The following is a 17,834-nucleotide window of genomic DNA, read 5'->3' as shown; positions in this document are numbered from 1 at the left end:
ATGCTCCGGAGAACCATGGGCATGTTTCTCAGTTCATGCAAGAAGTTAAAACAGTAATGATAGGAAAATACATTCTTGGTGTTGAACAAAGAAATATATGAACCAAATGGAAGTAACCCATAGTTTCTTTTTGCAAACAGGGTATGCCATGACCCAAACCAGGCTAGCAAGATAGCCTCTGTCTTTAATTCGAAACTAATGTAAGGGGGTGGTTGACTATTTTTCATTGGTTGAGGTTCGGCATCACCATTTACTCCTGATTGGCTAATTTGGAAAGCAGCCCATAAGACATAGAGGAAAGGAGAAACGGGCCATTATGTTATGGGAACCCAGCAGGGTCTTTGGGTAAGCAGAAGTTTTACCAGTAGGGGAGATTAAAATATTTGAATTCTTAGCATGATGCATTAGTTCATTCCTTTAATCCCAACACTTGAGAGCAGAGGCAGGTGAATCTCTGTAGATTGAGAACCAGCCTTGCCTACATATCAAGTTCTGGGCAATCCAGGACTGCGCAGTGAGAAACTGTCTCAATAAACAAAAGCAAAACAACAACAAAAATTTTAAATTTCTTTTAAAGTTTTACAGGGTGGGGAAAGATTGTGGAATATTGGTCCTTGGCAGCCTAGCCTCCTTTGATAGGAGGGAAAAAATTTATTATTCCTCCTTTTTATTATAATTTTCATTTTTTCCCTTAAAACTCAGCCAGCACATGCTGACTTTGTAAAGACTCTCTAAAGTGACCAAGAGAGTGTTTGGTGAATATGGTCTCTATGCGCTTCTGAAGGTGATGCTGCCTTCCTAGGAGTAGTCCCTTGGCCAGGCAGTCGACCTAGCCCAAATGGAATATTAGGTTCCACGCAGGCTAGGACTTTATTCTCTTAATCAGAAATTTTTGCTTAACAAGCTTCTACTTCAACATTCTCTTGTTCTGAGAAGGTTTTCCTAGAATCATTTAGAAACCAGATCAAAGATCAGAGTCCCTTTTTGTGTCCTTGGTCTCTGGCAAAGATGAGACTGCCAAGAAATGCAGGAACATTTCTGGCTTTTTATCCAAGAGAAAACCAGGTTAGTTTTTTAAAATTTTTTGCCATTAAAATTGTATCTCTTATTTTCACCCCCCCCCCACAGTAATCCTAGCTGCTACTGTAGTATTGGAGCAGTGTCTGATCTGGCTTCTTCCAGCTGTGTGGGGGTTTGGGTATATCAGTCAGGGACTCCTCCACTGGGTCTGTCTAAAGGACCCCAAGAGCACATCGGTAGTCCCCACTTCACACAACAGTTCCCTGTGAGGGGAAGGAAGTCCTTGACTGAGGCCAGGAGGGAGAGGTGTGGAAGTGGTTTGGCAACCAAGAAGCCAGAACAGAGGATATTTTTGAACTTCCAAATCAAAGTCCATTATAATCTCTTGATGGGCTTACAAGATGATCTTTTGATTGATGTCTCTTGTTTTTCCTTGGGACTCCAAGGCTAGTCTGTAGAGCATTGCACCCAGGATCTGCTTTCAGCCATTTTGGTAGTTGTTGGAGTGGCTAGAATCACTGTGAAGTCCCTTCCAGACTGCTTCTAGAAAGAGAAAAGGAAAAGAAATCTAGCCATTGTCTTAATTTTCTGATTAAAATAAAAGTGGTCTTGTCTCTCTAGGCTGTAAGTAGGTGCAGCAGTGAGCCAGGGTCTGAAGTTTTCTATCTGAGCAACAATTTTTTGTCGAAGAGAAAATCACTAATGAAATATAGTTGTCAAAATAGCATCTCTTGTGGTTTGCACCTTGTGTCTGGGACTGTTGGGGAAACACGACAGTCATTTAGCCTCAGTCACACTGTCATCTGGGCTGGGAAGACCCCGCGGGGGCCTTCTCCTTTCTGCTTTCTTTCCATCTTAATCTTCATGCATAAGTCCTGCTAGACTAAAAATCTGCCAGTTTCCTTTCTTTCTTTTTTTTTTGTTTATTTTTTTTAAAGACATGGCTTTTTCTTTTTCTTCTGTCTTTTTTTCATATACTGTCCAGAGCCTAATTATGCTTTTTCCTGTTGCTCTGGGCTTCCTGACGACCTCTAAAGCTTCTCTCCCAGGCATGTGTCCGACCTCCTCCTCCTTCCTCCTTCTCCTTCCTCCTCCTTCTTCTTCTAAGACAGGGTTTCTCTGGGGTTTTGGAGCCTGTCCTGGAACTAGCTCTTGTAGACCAGGTTGACCTCGAACTCACAGAGATCTGCCTGCCTCTGCCTCCCGAGAGCTGGGATTAACGGTGTGTGCTACCACCTCCCGTCCCTGGTGTTTTCTTCTAAGCTTGAATTATTCTTGAGCTTCTGTGTGAGTCCTTTCTTTTTGTTCTGTTTTTGAGAGACAGGGTCTCATTGTGTAGCCCTGTATGTCCCAGAACTCACTCGGTAGACCGGGCCGCTCTCATACTCACAGAGATCCACCTGCCTCTGCCTTCCAAGTGTTGGAAGTAAAGGCGTGCACTGCTACTGCCTGGCATGAGTGCATTCCTTTTTTTTTTTTTTTAGTTTTTCGAGACCAGAACGTGTTCTTAATTACAAATACAAACCTTAACTTACAAGTACAAGGACTTAGCATAGGACAAAAAGGAATTTACTCCTAACCGCGAACAGAACCCTTAACCTGCTTTGGTCTCACATCCTGTTTTAGTCTCACATCAATCACTAATTAAGAAAATGCTCTCTGCCTGGTGGTAGCATATACCTTTTTTAAAGACTTATTTATTAATTATGTATACAGTGTTCTTCCTGCATGTATGCCTTCAGGCCAGAAGAGGGCACAGATCTCATTACAGATTGTTGTGAGCCACCATGTGATTGCTAGGAATTGAACTCAGGACCTCTGGAAGAGCAGTCAGTGCTCTTAACCTCTGAGCCATCTCTCCAGCCCTGTTTGTTTGTTTTTTAAGACAGGGTTTCTCTGTAACTTTGGTGCCTGTCCTGGAACTCATTCTGTAGACCAGACTGGCCTCAAACTCACAGATTTGCCTGCCTCTGCCTCACGAGTGCATAGATTTAAAGGTGTGCGCCACCATCACCTGGCCCCATTTTTTCATTCTTCTAACATTTTCTGCTATTTACTGACTTTCTTTCTTATACCGTGAATCATAAAAACTAACAAATTTCCCACCTGTTTTGAGAATTTTCTCCATGGGAAAAGACTAAGCAATGCTATTGACAATCAGAACTCAGTTTCACCAGAGTTCAACCTGAGGGACCAGTAAATTTATTTTGTTGGGCTTACTTACAGCACATGAATGAGGAGTTACTCACAGAAGTGTGGGTGGCCTGAGAGCAGCTAGACTGGAAAGAAAGTCTTCAGTCTATATGGACAATGCCTCCTCCTTGTCCCTAGTTTTTCTCAGTGTATATATCCAATCTCTTCCCCTCAAGACCTCATACAGCTAGGACAGATTTGCATACAGCTAGCTGGGAGTGGGGGCTGGAGAGATGGCTCAGAGGTTAAGAGCATTGCCTGCTCTTCCAAACATCCTGAGTTCAATTCCCAGCAACCACATGGTGGCTCACAACCATCTGTAATGGGGTCTGAGGCCTGTGGGCATACACACAGACAGAATATTGTATACATAATAAATAAATAAATATTTTTTTAAAAAAACAACTAGGTGGGAGTTGCAACAACATAACAGTAATTCTGGGATATTGTCCAGAATTATATTAGATATTCTTCTGTGAAGGATCTTTAACAGTCAACAAGCCCAGCTATGAGCATTTCTAAGCAGACATTGCTGGTGTTGTTAAGATGCCAGCTCTCTGGCTTAGAGGCTAGTGCTGTGGAATACCAACTTAATAAAAGAGAGCCACATCCAAGCTAGTGCTGTGCCCTATGATAAAGGCCACATCCAAGCTGCATGTTGTGCCCTCTGGTGAGGACAAAGGTGCTCCAGCACCTTTGTGAGGTACATCCATCTCTAACTCCAGTTTCAGGGCATCTTATGCTCTCCTCTGGCCTCCTTGGATACCGGCACACATGGTATACATACACAAATTCAGGCAATTTCTAATACACATAAAATTTAAAATAAGGAAAAACTTAAAAAATTAAAAACAAAACCTTGAAAACAGCTGATGCTGTGTATCCTTTTAATTTTAATTCTTTCCTCTGTCCTGCTGGATCTGTTCACCAGAGTGCAATACAAGTTTTGGGTTTTGTTCCCATATAGCCAAAATACCCCAAATATCAAAGAAGGAAAAATTATGTGCATTTCTTTACATATTTCACCTACTTTTGTGTCACTGAAGTGAGGCACTTTTTTTTGCTTTGAATGATCTTTGAGTCAGTCAAGTCACTATTGTATTCTCTGGGGGGTAAGTGCTTTATTGAGCCACTAGTTTGCATTTATTCAATTAGAATTCAGAAATTGCCTAGTGGTGCTGGCGCATACCTTTAATCCCAGCACTTGGGAGGCAGAGGCAGGCGGATCTCTGTGAGTTCGAGACCAGCCTGGTCTACAAGAGCTAGTTCCAGGACAGGCTCCAAAACCACATAGAAACCCTGCCTCGAAAAACCAAAAAAAAAAAATAATAATAGGCCGGACAGTGGTGGCATACGCCTTTAGTCCCAACACTCGGGAGGCAGAGGCAGGTAGATCTCTTTGATTTTGAGGCCAGCCTAAGCTACACAGCGAGTTCCAGTCTCCAAAGCTACAGAGAATCCTGTCTCAAAAAAAAAAAAAAAACCACCACCACCAAAAAAAAAAAAATAACCCTGTCAAAAACAACAACAAAGAAAACCATACGTAAACATTTAGAAGTAACAGAGACAGATTCAGTGCAATGCCCATCAAAATCCCAGCAAAATTCTTCAAAAACTTCGAAAGAACGGTATTCAAGTTCATTTGGAAAAGCAAAAAACCCAGGATAGCCACAACAATCCTGGGCAATAGAAGAACTTCTGGAGACATCACAATCCCTGACTTCAAACTCTACTACAGAGCTACAGTACTGAAAACAGCCTGGTATTGGCATAAGAACAGACAGGAGGACCAATGGAACTGAATAGAAGACCCAGATATCAATCCACACATCTTCAAACACCTAATCTTTGATAAAGAAGCAAAAAAAAAATCAAATGGAAAAAAGAAAGCATACTTAACAAGTGGTGCTGGCATAACTGGATATCAACATGTAGAAGAATGAAAATAGACCCATATCTATCTCCATGCACAAAACTCATGTCCATATGGATCAAAGACCTCAACATAAAGCCAGCCACACTGAACCTTACAGAAGAGAAAGTGGGAAGTACACTTGAACGCATTGGCACAGGGAACTACTTCCTAAATAGAACCCCAGCACCATAGACACTGAGAGAAACAATAAATAAATGGGACCTCCTGAAACTGAAAAGCTTCTGTAAAGCAACACGACAAAACGACAGCCTACAGAATGGGAAAAGATCTTCACTAACCCCACATCAGACAGAGGTCAGATATCCAAAATATACAAAGAACTCGAGAAATTGGACACCAAAAGATCACATAATCCAATAAAAAACAATGGAGAACAGACATAAACAGAACACTCTCAACAGAGGAATCTAAAATGGCTGAAAGACACTTAAGGAAATGTTCAACATCCTTAGTCATCAGAGAAATGCCAATCAAGAAACTCTGAGATTCCATCTTACACCTGTAAGAATAGCCAAGATCAAAAACACTGATGACAACTTATGCTGGAGAGGATGTGGGGGAAAGGGAACTTTTCTGCATTGCTGGTGGGAATGCAAGCTGGTACAACCCCTTTGGATGTCAGTGTGGCGATTTCTCAGAAAATTAGGAAACAACCTTCCTCAAAACCCAGTAATACCACTTTTGGGTATCTATCCAAAGGATGCTCAATCGTTTCACAAGGACATATGCTCAACTATGTTCATAGCAGCTTTGTTTGTCATAGCCAGAACCTGGAAACAACCTAAATGCCCCTCAACCAAAGAATGGATAAGGAAAATGTGGTATATTTACACTATGGAGTACTACACAGCAGAAAAAATAACTACAGCTTGAATTTTGCAGGAAAATGGATGGAGCTAGAAAACATTATTTTGAGTGAGGTAACCCAGACACAGAAAGACAATTATCACATGTACTCACTCATAGGTGGTTTTTAAACATAAAGAAAAGAAAGCCAGCCTACAAACCACAATCCCAGAGAACTTAGACAACAATGCAGACTCTAAGAGAGACTTGCATAGATCTCATCTCATGGAAAGTGGAAAGTAGAAAAAGACAAGATCTCCTGAGTAAATTGGGAGCATGGGGACCTTGGGGGAGGGTTGAAGGGGGAAGGAGAGGCAGGGAGGGAGCAGAGAAAAATGTAGAGCTCAATAAATATTAGTAAAATTAAAAGAAAAATGTCCTTTTTACAAATAGATAAATAACCAAATAAGTGGTTAACCTAAATATATATATGGCTATATAAAATCACATTCCATACTTCCTTTTACCAGGCTATCTGAGAGTAGGTTATAAATAAAAGACTGTATTATATGTCTTCTATAAACAAAATGTTTCATACAACTATATACTGGTACCAAAATCAAAATTAGTTAATTAATGATCATTAATTTCTTATTGTCATCCACACAGTCCCAGTTTGTTTCCTTCTTTAAACCATAAATTTTGAAGGAATTATAAATCTTTTTTGTGGGTCTGGTATGCTTTCTGCTATAGAAGAATGTTAAGTATATTACTGTTGGCTCACTGTAGTTTTTTTCTTTGTGGTTTAGCTTCTTACTTCCGTGTTTGACAATAGCATCAAGACCTTTGGAGTAATTGAGAGTGACCCTTTTGACTGGGAGAAGAGTGGAACTGATGGCTCCCTAACTACCACCACCACCTCTGCCACCCCTCAGTTGCACACCCGCTTGACCCCTGCTGCAATTGGGTATGTCCTACACAGTTCAGTGCGTGGCGCCATTTCTGAATGCAGGTGTTCCCGTTAGTCCATACTGAACCCCTCACATTGTGAAGTGCTCAGACATGTGGGAAAGCCTTGAGCATTTCTTTGAGTTATCTTTTTCATATTTAGGTTTCTGGAATTTATTAATTTAGAAAATACTGATGGTTCATTCTGTTGAATGGGCGCGTAAAGCTAATGTGACTTGTTGATGTTGCAGGTACCGTGGGTTTTCTCAAAGTAGAGGAAGCATTATTGGTATTTCTCAACAATGCGGATGGGAACCTGAAAGAATGAGTCATAATTATTTTTTTATTAATTTATTTTCTAGACAGGGTTTCTCTGTGTAGCCCTAGCTGTCCTGAAACTCACTAGCCTCAACCTCAGAGAAACACCTGTCTTTGCCTCCGCAGTGCTGGGATTAAAAGCATGCACCACCACCACCTGCTGAGTTGTTTATTTTTTAAGGCAGGGTTTCACTGTATATTCTCTCTGGCTTTGAGTTCACTGTGTAGCCTAGACTGACCTTGAACTTATGGATCCTTTGCCTTTCAAGCTTGGGATTCTAAGTGTTTGCCTCCTTGCTCTTTTTTTTTTTTTTTACTTTTGGACACAGCATGTGCTAATGCTAACCTCATACTGACTGGTCAGTTTACCCTCGTCACTACCTTCCTTCTTCCCCTGGAACTGGAGTTACAGATGGATATGAGCCAACATGCAGGTGCTGGGAACCAAACCTGGGTCTTCAGCAAGATCAGCCAGTACTCTTAACCTTTGAGCCATCTCTCCAGGCCCTACTTTCTCTCTTTTCTTTTTCTTTTCATCCTTCCCTTCCCTTTTTCTTTGCACAGGTGTTGGGGGTGAGCCCAGGGCCTTGGTGTATGCCGGCACTGAGCTCATCCCCACCTCCCCTTTCATCTTCATATCCCTGAGCCATAATTCTTTAGGTGAGGAATTTTCTCTCCTTTTGTCAAACTCTTGATTTAGGAGAGTTTAGGAGAAGGAATCAATTTTCTAGGTTGTTTACCTACAAGACTGATACAGAGATCACTTAAAATTGACCAACTTAGGCAGAGGTAGAAGCGAAGGGCAGAGAATCAGACCAAGCCCTTAGGAAACCATTGTTGGTCTCAGAAGGAAATGAAGTGCCAGGGTACATGTGTGACCTTTAGTTTTTTGTTTGTTTTTCGGGACAGGGTCCCTTTCTGTAGGTCTGGCTGTCCGGGAGCTTGCTCTATAGACCAGGCTGTCCTCGAACTCCCAGAGTTCTACCTGCCTCTGCCTTCCAAGTGCAGGGTCTAAAGGTATGAGCCACCATGCCTGGGAAGGGTATTTTGCTGCTCACAGTAATGACGTATGTCAACACAGTCCATTAAGGGTTTTATTTTCCTATGTTTAGATATTGTTACTTGTTAGAAATCTCTTTGTATTTTGTGCTCAATCAGAAATATTTTTTTAAAACCTTAGTATTGTGGCTGTAGAGATATCTCAGAAGTTAAGAGCACTGGCTGTTCCAGAGGACTCAGATTCAATCCTTAGCACCCACATGGCAGCCCACAACTGTCTGAAACTTCAGTTCCAGGGGATCTGATACCCTCACATAGATATATATTATGCAGGCAAAAAAGAGAAAAGAAAAGAGAAACAAAGAAAGAAAAGAAATTAAATCCAGAGAAAATAAAAATAAATTTAAAAAAAACACCACCAGTATTTATGGAGCACAGATGACATTTTAAAAATTTTTATTTTATTTATTTATTTGTTCTTTGAGACAGAGTTTCACTGGGTTTCACTGTTTAGCTCTGGCTGTCCTGGAACTCCTTTGTAAACCATACTGGCATCAAATTCACAGAGATTCCCCTGTGTCTGCCTCCCAAGTGCTGGGATTAAAAGGCGTGCTCCACTACCACCCAGCAACATAGAGGCCTTTTGAGTTAGTGATGGATAAAAGCTAAAAGCCTAGCATGGACCTAGAGTGATGACAACTATGTAAAATAGGGCCTGGAATTCATTCACAAGAAATCTATATAGCCAAGCTTGATGATGTACTCCTGTCAAGATCGTTTTCAATGCCAGTGTAGGATAAAAGTAAGAAAGAAATGTATAGACAAATACTTACAAATGTTTTCTATTCTTCTCATGTAGATCTATTAGTGAGCTTTGTGATGGGAACACAGTGTGCAGTGTTTGTCTCACTTTGTTTTTCTTTCTTTCTTTCTTTCTTTTTTTTTTTTTTGGTTTTTCGAGACAGGGTTTCTCTGTGGCTTTGGAGCCTGTCCTGGAACTAGCTCTTGTAGACCAGGCTGGTCTCGAACTCACAGAGATCTGCCTGCCTCTTCCTCCCGAGTGCTGGGATTAAAGGCGTGCGCCACCATCGCCCAGCTTGTTTTTCTTTCTTTTTCAGTCTTACCGCTCCTTTGCCAGTTGGTTTTGACTTTTGTTTCCGTGGGGTTTTTTAGTTTGGTTTGGTTTTGGGTTTTCTTTTTGTTGTTTCTTGATTTGTTTTAAAGAGTGAAAGAAGATACAATTGGGTGGGTAAGAACGAATTCCAGGAAGTGAAAAACATGATCAAAATATATTGAATGAAAAAAGGCTTATTTTAGTAAAAATTAAAAGTTAAGGAAACGGTAGTGTACAGTTCATACTAAAAAATAATCTAACCCTATTCCTCTTATCCCTTTGTACTTCACTATGTATAATTGTTTTTATTATTTACAAAAGTGTTAAAGAATAGATAGTTTTATTTTATTGATGAAGGCTTCGTAGAAAGTAGAACAGATGTTTCTGACTTTCAAAGTGATTGTCAGGTGGGGGGGCACACGCCTTTAATCTCAGCACTTGGGAGGCAGAGGCAGGAGGATCACTCTGAGTTCGAGGCCAACCTTGTCTACAGAGTGAGTTCCAGGACAGACTCCAAAGCTACAGAGAAACCCTGTCTCAAAACAACAACAAAAAAGTTTTAGCTTTTGTTTACCTCTTAATTGTGTATAAACTTAAATCCAGAGACAAAATCAAGAGTAGTCTGTCTGATATTAACTTTTATTCTGGTCTTTTAAAGTTTTCTGTTTTCCACCCTCACATTTCAGAATTGCAAATGCCACCCCCATCCCCGGAGACTTGCTCCGAGAAAATACAGATGAGGTGTTTCCAGATGAACAGCTTAGTGATGGGGAGAACGGTGTCCCTGCTGCTGGGTCCCCAGATAAACTGCCTGGGTCTCTGGGGCACACTCGCCCTCAGGAAAGGGACGTCTGGGAAGAGATGGATATCAACAAGAACAAGATAAAGCTTGGAATTTGTAAGGTGTGTATTTCTTGCATAGGAAGTGATATCTTTCTATGTACTTACTTTTCTTATTGCTACAGAGTTTAGAGTGTGTGTGTACATGTGCGTGTACGTGTGATCAAACCTTGGTCATCTCCATCTCAACATTCCCTATCTGCACCAGGAAAGAGCCCCCAGACTAGTTATCCAATACCAGGCTCTCAAACAGGTAACATCATATGAACTGAGCGGGTTGGTTTATGTACTTAGTAAGATATATACATACATATGTAATGATTATACATGTTAATTAGGGTAGCTAAAAAGCGGATTTTGATTGCTGGACTTCAGTACTTTGATAGCTGGACTCTGATAGTCAGCAAGGAAATGGGAAGAAGAGCAAGGCCTGCCAGAGCCATCTTTGCCATGCTGGATGGAGCTGGCTAGAGTCCCTTCACTATTCTGAGGAATCTGTCCTATCTCTACACCTTTATTAAGTTATATGACTTTAGCAATGTAAGAGGGTAGGGTGACATGGTGGTTTAAAATGAGAACAAATCATAATGATATATATGTATGAGAATATCACAAACTGAGTTCTTTATATGCTAACCAAAAGATCATCTTAAGGAAAGGCTGGGTGGGTGCCTTAGCAGTTAAGAGCATATACTGCTGTTGAAAAGGACTTGAGTTCAGTTTGTAACATCCGTGTCTGTTGACTGCAGGAGATCTGATGCCTTTGGACTCTAAGGGCATCTACATTCATTGTGCATATACCAATACACACACCTCACACATACACATGTGCATGCAATTTGAAATAAAAGTAATCTTTTTTAAAAAATGAAATGTTATCTTTTTGAAAAAAGAAAAGATCTTTAAGAATATATGCTTAGTATGTTTGAGCTTCTATAATAAAAATTTCATAAAATAGGTCCCTTGTAAACAACAGAACTGTATTTGTGTAATTCTGGGTTCTGGAAAGTCCAAGATCAAGGCAGATTTTGGGGTCACTCTAGGGCCCTCTATCAATTTTGTGAGCACTCTGCCTCCATGAGCACATCCCGTCCCACATAGTCCATCTCTTAGACCATTGTTTGGAATTAGGAGTTAAGTATATGAACTGGAGTATGATAATATAGAAGTTGAGATTGTAGCCTATAAGGCATATGCTTTCAGTCATCTGTAAAAGCATTAATACAGAAATGTGGTCCGGCTATGGACTAGCACTGTCTCCACTCACAGTAAAAGGCTGGGTCAGTGTTAGGTGTGCTGCTGCAAACTCAGCTCAGTCACGCTGAGTACACTACTGTGGACTACACCTCAGGTCCTAGGAATCTGATTTTTGTAATGTCAACTGTGGTGGTCCTTATGGCATCAGAAGACTGAATTTTGATTTGGTTTTTATTTTTTCTTCTTCAATTTTTATTTTATGCATGTAGATATTTTGCCTAAATGAATATCTGTGTGTCTAGTGCCCACAGAGGTCAGAAGAGGGTGTCATAGCCCCTGGAACTGGAGTTAAGAGAAGATGTGAGCCACCATGTGGGTGCTGGGAAGTGAACCCAAGTCCCTGCATGAGCAGCAAGTGCTAGTAACCGCTGAACCATCTCTCCAGCCTGAGAGATCTGGATTGTTGGCGTTGGTTGATTGGTTGGTTGGAGACAGACTCTATGTAGTCTGTAGTAACTCAGCCCTTTGTGTTATTTACTCCATGCCTGGCCTTCCACTCTGCCCTGGCAGCTTCTTGTTCTAGCCCCAGGTATTGGTTTTGTTGTCTATTTGCTTTTAAGAGAGGGAATGAGAAAGGTGTATAAGAATTTTAGTAGTCTCTCCTAACTCTTCTCCAAGACAACATCCTTTCCAGGATTTAGTTTTAGTATAGTAGAATAGGGTTCTGTAAGCATCTAGATAGATATAATGTAAGAAGTGAAGGTCTTTAGCAGTTTTAGACTATTCTTGTACCGAAAATACTTTTTTTTCATGACAGGGTTTCTCTGTCTAACTTTGGAACGTATCGTTGAACTCACTCTATAGGCCAGGCTATACTCACAGAGATCCACCTGTTTCTGCCTTCTGAGTTCTGGGATTAAAGGCATGCATTATCACACCCCAGCTCCAAAAATACTTTTTCTTTTTTCTTCGAGACAGGGTTTCTCTGTAGCTTTGGTGCCTGTCCCGGAACTAGCTCTTGTAGACCAGGCTGGCCTCTAACTCCCAGAGATCCGCCTGCCTCTGCATCCTGAGTGCTGGGATTAAAGGAGTGCGTCACCACCGCCCGGCTCCAAAAATACTTTTAAAATAAGTTAATTAATACTAAAACTGAGTATAAACCTAGTATAAACTTAGTACAAAGGATTAATAAACAGAAATTTAATTAAATAAAACTATCATTGCCTGCCGGGAGGTGGTGGGGCATGCCTTTAATCCCAGCACTCGGGAGGCAGAGGCAGGTGAATCCCTGTGAGTTCAAGGCCAGCCTGGTCTAGAAAGAAAGAAAAGAAAAGAGAAAAAGAAAGCTCAGCCTTAGCTTAGGCTTGTTTCTAACTAACTTTTATAACTTAAATTAACCTTGTTTTCTTTTAGGTTTTTCAAGATAGGGTTTCTCCGTAGCTTTGGGACTTGTCCTGGAACTAGGCCGGCCTCGAACTCACAGAGATCCACCTGCCTCTGCCTCCCAAGTGCTGGGATTAAAGGCGTGCGCCACCACCACCCAGCATTAACCTGCTTTTTATATAACTTTTTACCTTTTATTCTCCCTGTATCTCCATGGTGTCTCTCTCATACTTTGATTTATCATCTCTTTCTATCTCTCCCCGGAAATCCTGCCTATATCTCCTGCCTAGCTACTGGGTCATTCAGCTCTTTATGAAACCAATCAGAAAGCATCTTGGCAAAGACACATCTTTACAATGTAAACAAATAATCTGCAACACATATCCATAGATATACAGTAAGTAAATAAGCAAATACATAGATGCAATTTTCAAAGTTAAAATTAAAAAAAAAATTTAGAGCCAGGTGGTGCACACCTTTAATCCCAGCACTTGGGAGGCGGAGGCAGGTGGAACTTTGTGAGTTCAAGGCCAGCCTGATCTACAAAGTTCCAGGACAGATAGGGCTGTTACAGAGAGAAACCCTGTCTCAAAACAACCAAAATAAACAAATACATTAATAATAATAATTTTCTGAAAACATATGTAATCATTTGTTGATATTATTTCAAAGGCTTCAGTGATTTCTCCCATGTATAATATCTGGACTATTTTTCATGATTCTATTTTATATTTTTTTCCTAGGCTGCTACTGAAGAAGAAAATAGCCATGGTCAAGTAAATGGTGTTCTCAATGCTCCAAGCCTTGGCTCGCCAGTTCGTGTCCGATCAGAGATTACGCAGCCAGATAGGGATGTTCCGTTAGTAAGAAAGCTACGTTCCATTCACAGCTTTGAGCTAGAAAAGCGTCTGACACTGGAGCCAAAGCCAGATACTGACAAGTTTCTTGAGACCTGGTATGTAATATATTTTTTATTTTCCTATTATATTTTATATCCATTGTGAAAATTCTTTCAAATAAGAAATTCTTATGTTTTTATATTACTGACTCCATTACGTTTCCACTTGTTTATATCATAGGGGTTTTTTTTGTTTGTTTGTTTGGTTTTGGTTTTTCGAGACAGGGTTGGTTTCTCTGTGTAGCTTTGGAGCCTGTCCTGGAACTAGCTCTTGTAGACCAGGCTGATCTCGAACTCACAGAGATCCGCCTGCCTCTGCCTCCCCCGTGCTGGGATTAAAGGTGTGCGCCACCACCGTCCGGCTATTTATATTATAGTTATATATCATCATCATTCTTAATTTGACTTGTCTAATATCATTACAAATTTTATAGCAAAGTCTTTGTCTTTGAGAGTGCTGATGAATTTCCTAAAGCCAGATACAGTAATAAGATGAACATACTTTCTGTGGCCTTGTTAGAAAGTGAACTCTTTGAGGCAGCAGTGTAGAGGTTGAAAGGGCACGGTGAAGACCACACTAGACAGGAATGTGGGGCACACACAGAGAAAAGAAGCGGTGGCAAAATACGTAGTAGTAAGTTTGTCACCGTGCCCTGTAGCACTCACACCTCCCAGGAAAGAAGAAAGGCTAAACTTTAGAGATCTATGTATAAATACCCTAACAATTGTTGTTTTTGATCAGTATAACAAATTTTGGTAACAAGATGGAGATAAAAATGTAAGATTTGAGGTATATTTACAATTAATAAAAGGCTTCAAGAGGATTAAGATGTATGTGGTGGAACTGTTGGCAATGAAATGTTAGGTTAAGAGAGGCTATGGTTTAGCCTGGGGGTCTAATTCAGTTGGTAGAGTGCCTGCCTACCATATATGAGGCCCTGTGTTCAGTCCCCAGAAAGACATAAACTTTGTGTTGTAGTTAGTATGTGCCTGTAGCCGGGCGGTGGTGGCGCACTCCTTTAATCCCAGCACTCTGGAGGCAGAGGCAGGCGGATCTCCGAGAGTTCGAGGCCACCTGGTCTACAAAAGCTAGTTCCAGGACAGGCTCCAAAAGCCACAGAGAAACCCTGTCTCAAAAAAACAAAAAATAGTTTAAGCCAGGTGGTTATGTCACACTGTACCTTTAATCCCAGCACTTGGGAAGGCAGAGGCAGGCAGATCTCTGTCTTTGAGAACAGAGAGTTCCAGAACATCCAAAGTTGAATCACAAAAAAAAAAAGGAAAAAAAAAGTATATGCCTGTAATCTCAGTTCTAGGAAAGTAGAGGCAGAAGGGTCAGAAATGCAAGATTATCCATTATTATATATCCAGACATGATCAAATGGATGGATTAGACTTGAACAATGCTTTAACCATTTTGAATTACAGTTAAGTGAGAAATAGATGTAAGAGAGCAATAGGAGTAAAAACTTAGTTTGGCAAGGACTTCAGCTGACTTTGAGAGTGGACAGTGTTGGGGGAAGAGCAGGGGTGGCAGGTAGAGAACTTCAGCCTTATGAAATCCCCTTTGGTTGTTTTCATACGGACTCATCACACATAGAATTTATCAGTATCTAATGATTGCTTCTCTAAGGACAACTGAGTAACGTTTTTCTCTCTCCTTAAGCATGGAGAAAATGCAGAAAGAATCTAGTGCAGGAAAGGAGTCTGTTCTCCCTGCTCTGCCTCAGAAGCCTTGCGTTCCTGTTGTGTCCCGCACTGACCACGTCTGGCACTATGATGAAGAATACCTTCCTGATGCCTCCAAACCTGCCTCTGCCAGCACACCAGAGCAAGCAGATGGTGGTGGCAGCAATGGATTTATAGCTGTTAATTTAAGCTCTTGCAAGCAGGAGGTTGATTCCAAAGAATGGGTGATTGTGGACAAGGAGCAAGACCTTCAGGACTTTAGGACAAATGAGGTGTTAGGCCATAAAACAACTGGAAGCCCTTCAGATGAGGAGCCTGAAGTGCTTCAGGTCCTTGAAGGGTCGCCTCAAGATGAAAAGATCCAAGTAGGTCCTTGGACTGACAACCATCACTTAAAGGAAAGCTCAGGTGTGGTCTTAGCACTTTCTGCAGAATGTCCTGCCACTGCTGCTTCAGAACAGTACACAGATAGGCTAGACCTCCAGGCTGGAGCTGCTAGTCAGTTCATCACAGTTACTCCCACAAGTCCAATGGAGGCACAAGCAGAAGGACCCCTGACTGCGGTAAGAAACTGCTTTTGTTGTTATTTTGTGTTGTCTGCTCAATGTGCTAAATTAAAAAAAAAAAAGCCTGAACTGGGTGTAGTTATACACATTTTCAATCCCAGGACTCAGAAAGTAGAGGTAGGTTGATCTCTGAGTTTGAGGCTAGATTCTTTTACGTAGTGAGTTCCAGGACAGCCAGGGATACACAGTGAGACCTTTTCTCAAAATAACAACAACAAAAAAAGAAGACTGGAGCTAGGGAAATGACTCAATCAGTAAATTATTTGTTGTGCATATATGAGGACCTGACTTCAGATACTCAGCACCCACATGAAACCCAGGCATGGCAGTACACATCTGTAACTTCAGCACTAAGTTAGAGTATGTGTGGGTCTGGGGGTCGGGGACAAAGACAAAGGGGACCCTGGAGCTTACTAGCCAAATCACTGAGTTCCAGATCTAGTGAGATCCTGTCTCAAAAAATAAGGTGTGTCCCACACATACAAGCACGTTCTTACACAACCACATGCATACATGCACAGAGAGAGACAGAGAGGGAGGAAGGGAGAGGACAGGACAGGACAGGACAGGACAGGAGAGGAGAGGAGAGGAGACAGAGAGACAGAGACAGAGAGAGAATTAAAAGAAAGGTTAGGTGGCATGGTGGTTCACAGCTATAACCCCAGAATTTAGAAAGCTATAGAAAGAGGACCACTGTATGGTCAAGGGCAGAGCTCACTGTGGCCTTACCTATCTTTGCAGTAATTCTTCTCGTCTTTCCTTCAGACCTCTTTTTTCCAAGCACCACTCCTCATTTGTGGTGGAAGCAGCACCTCAGGCTGTTCAGAACCTGAGTGGTCTCAGTGTCGCTGTGCTGTCCCAGGTCACACATCTCTCCTAGATTTGGGATTTAGTTCAGAAAGCATTAAGTTAGCCTAGCGGTAGTGGTGCACGCCTTTAATCCCAGCACTCAGGAGGCAGAGACAGGCGGATCTCTGTGAGTTTGAGGCCAGCCTGGTCTACAAGAGCTAGTTCCAGGATAGGCTCTAAAAACTATGGGGACCCTGTCTCGAAAAACAAAAAACAAACAAACAAAAAAGCATTAAGTTAACTGAGAGCAGATGAGATGCTTTTGAAGAACAAACTATTCCTTATCCAGGTTTGAGCTCACAATAACTGTTTAAGTTCATGGCTTTATTAAAATAAACTTTGACTTTTTTAAATGTTTATATTTTATTTCAGTTCTTTTGTTTATCTTGATAAGAATTGAAATAACTAGTCGTTTTCCTGTGTAACAATAAAGGCATCTTTCCTGTGTTCTGTGCCAGAGTCCTACCACAGAATAGAGGGAGTCAGCTGCTTTCATTAAAAGTCCTTTTTGTGAATTTGTAAAAAGAGAGAGAGAGAGAGAGAGAGAGAGAGAGAGAGAGAGAGAGAGAGAGAGAGAGAGAGAGGAGAGAGAACCACTGTAAAGTCAAGCTAGTCTGGGATACATAGCCCCAGGCAACCTGGGCTACAGACCCAAACCCTTACGTCAAAATAAATGAATAAACAAAAGCAGAAAAGAGAAGGTAGGTTAGTAGATCAGTTAAGATTGGACAATAATTAGAGGCTTAAGTTTAGCAAATGGGTACATGTAAACATAGTTTTTATGCAAAATTCTGTAGTCAACCTGCAATAAGGAAAAAATAAAGCCAGGTGGTGGTGGCGGCGCATGCCTTTAATCCCAGCACTCGGGAGGCAGATGCAGCCGGATCTCTTTGAGTTTAAGGCCAGCCTGGTCTACAGAGTGAGCTTCAGGATAGCTGGAGCTATATTATGAGACCCTGTCTTGGGGAAAAAAGAAGAAAGAAAATAATAATTTAAGTGAGCTTTTCTTTGTTACATTAAACTTAATACATGAACTAGCATTATAACTTAATTTTGCAACATTTATAATTAGACTACAAGGTCTGCCTGTTTATGTGT

General features: G+C 41.2%; 1 protein-coding gene across 1 annotated transcript in view; it reads left to right on the top strand.

The window, feature by feature from the left end:
- The window catches only part of Ttbk2 (tau tubulin kinase 2), a 131,379-nt gene that overhangs the window by 95,100 nt on the left and 18,445 nt on the right, over window positions 1-17,834 (top strand). Inside the window, exons 10-13 of the mRNA XM_075961899.1 lie at window positions 6,745-6,902; window positions 10,001-10,217; window positions 13,478-13,689; window positions 15,299-15,884. Coding sequence (XP_075818014.1) covers window positions 6,745-6,902; window positions 10,001-10,217; window positions 13,478-13,689; window positions 15,299-15,884 — 1,173 coding nt within the window. The remainder of the gene's footprint in view (window positions 1-6,744; window positions 6,903-10,000; window positions 10,218-13,477; window positions 13,690-15,298; window positions 15,885-17,834) is intronic.

Source organism: Microtus pennsylvanicus, chromosome 2, assembly GCF_037038515.1.
Source record: "Microtus pennsylvanicus isolate mMicPen1 chromosome 2, mMicPen1.hap1, whole genome shotgun sequence".
Classification (NCBI taxonomy): Eukaryota; Metazoa; Chordata; class Mammalia; order Rodentia; family Cricetidae; genus Microtus; species Microtus pennsylvanicus.
Note: the sequence above shows the minus strand (reverse complement) of the source record. Positions and strands in the feature narration are given on the sequence as shown.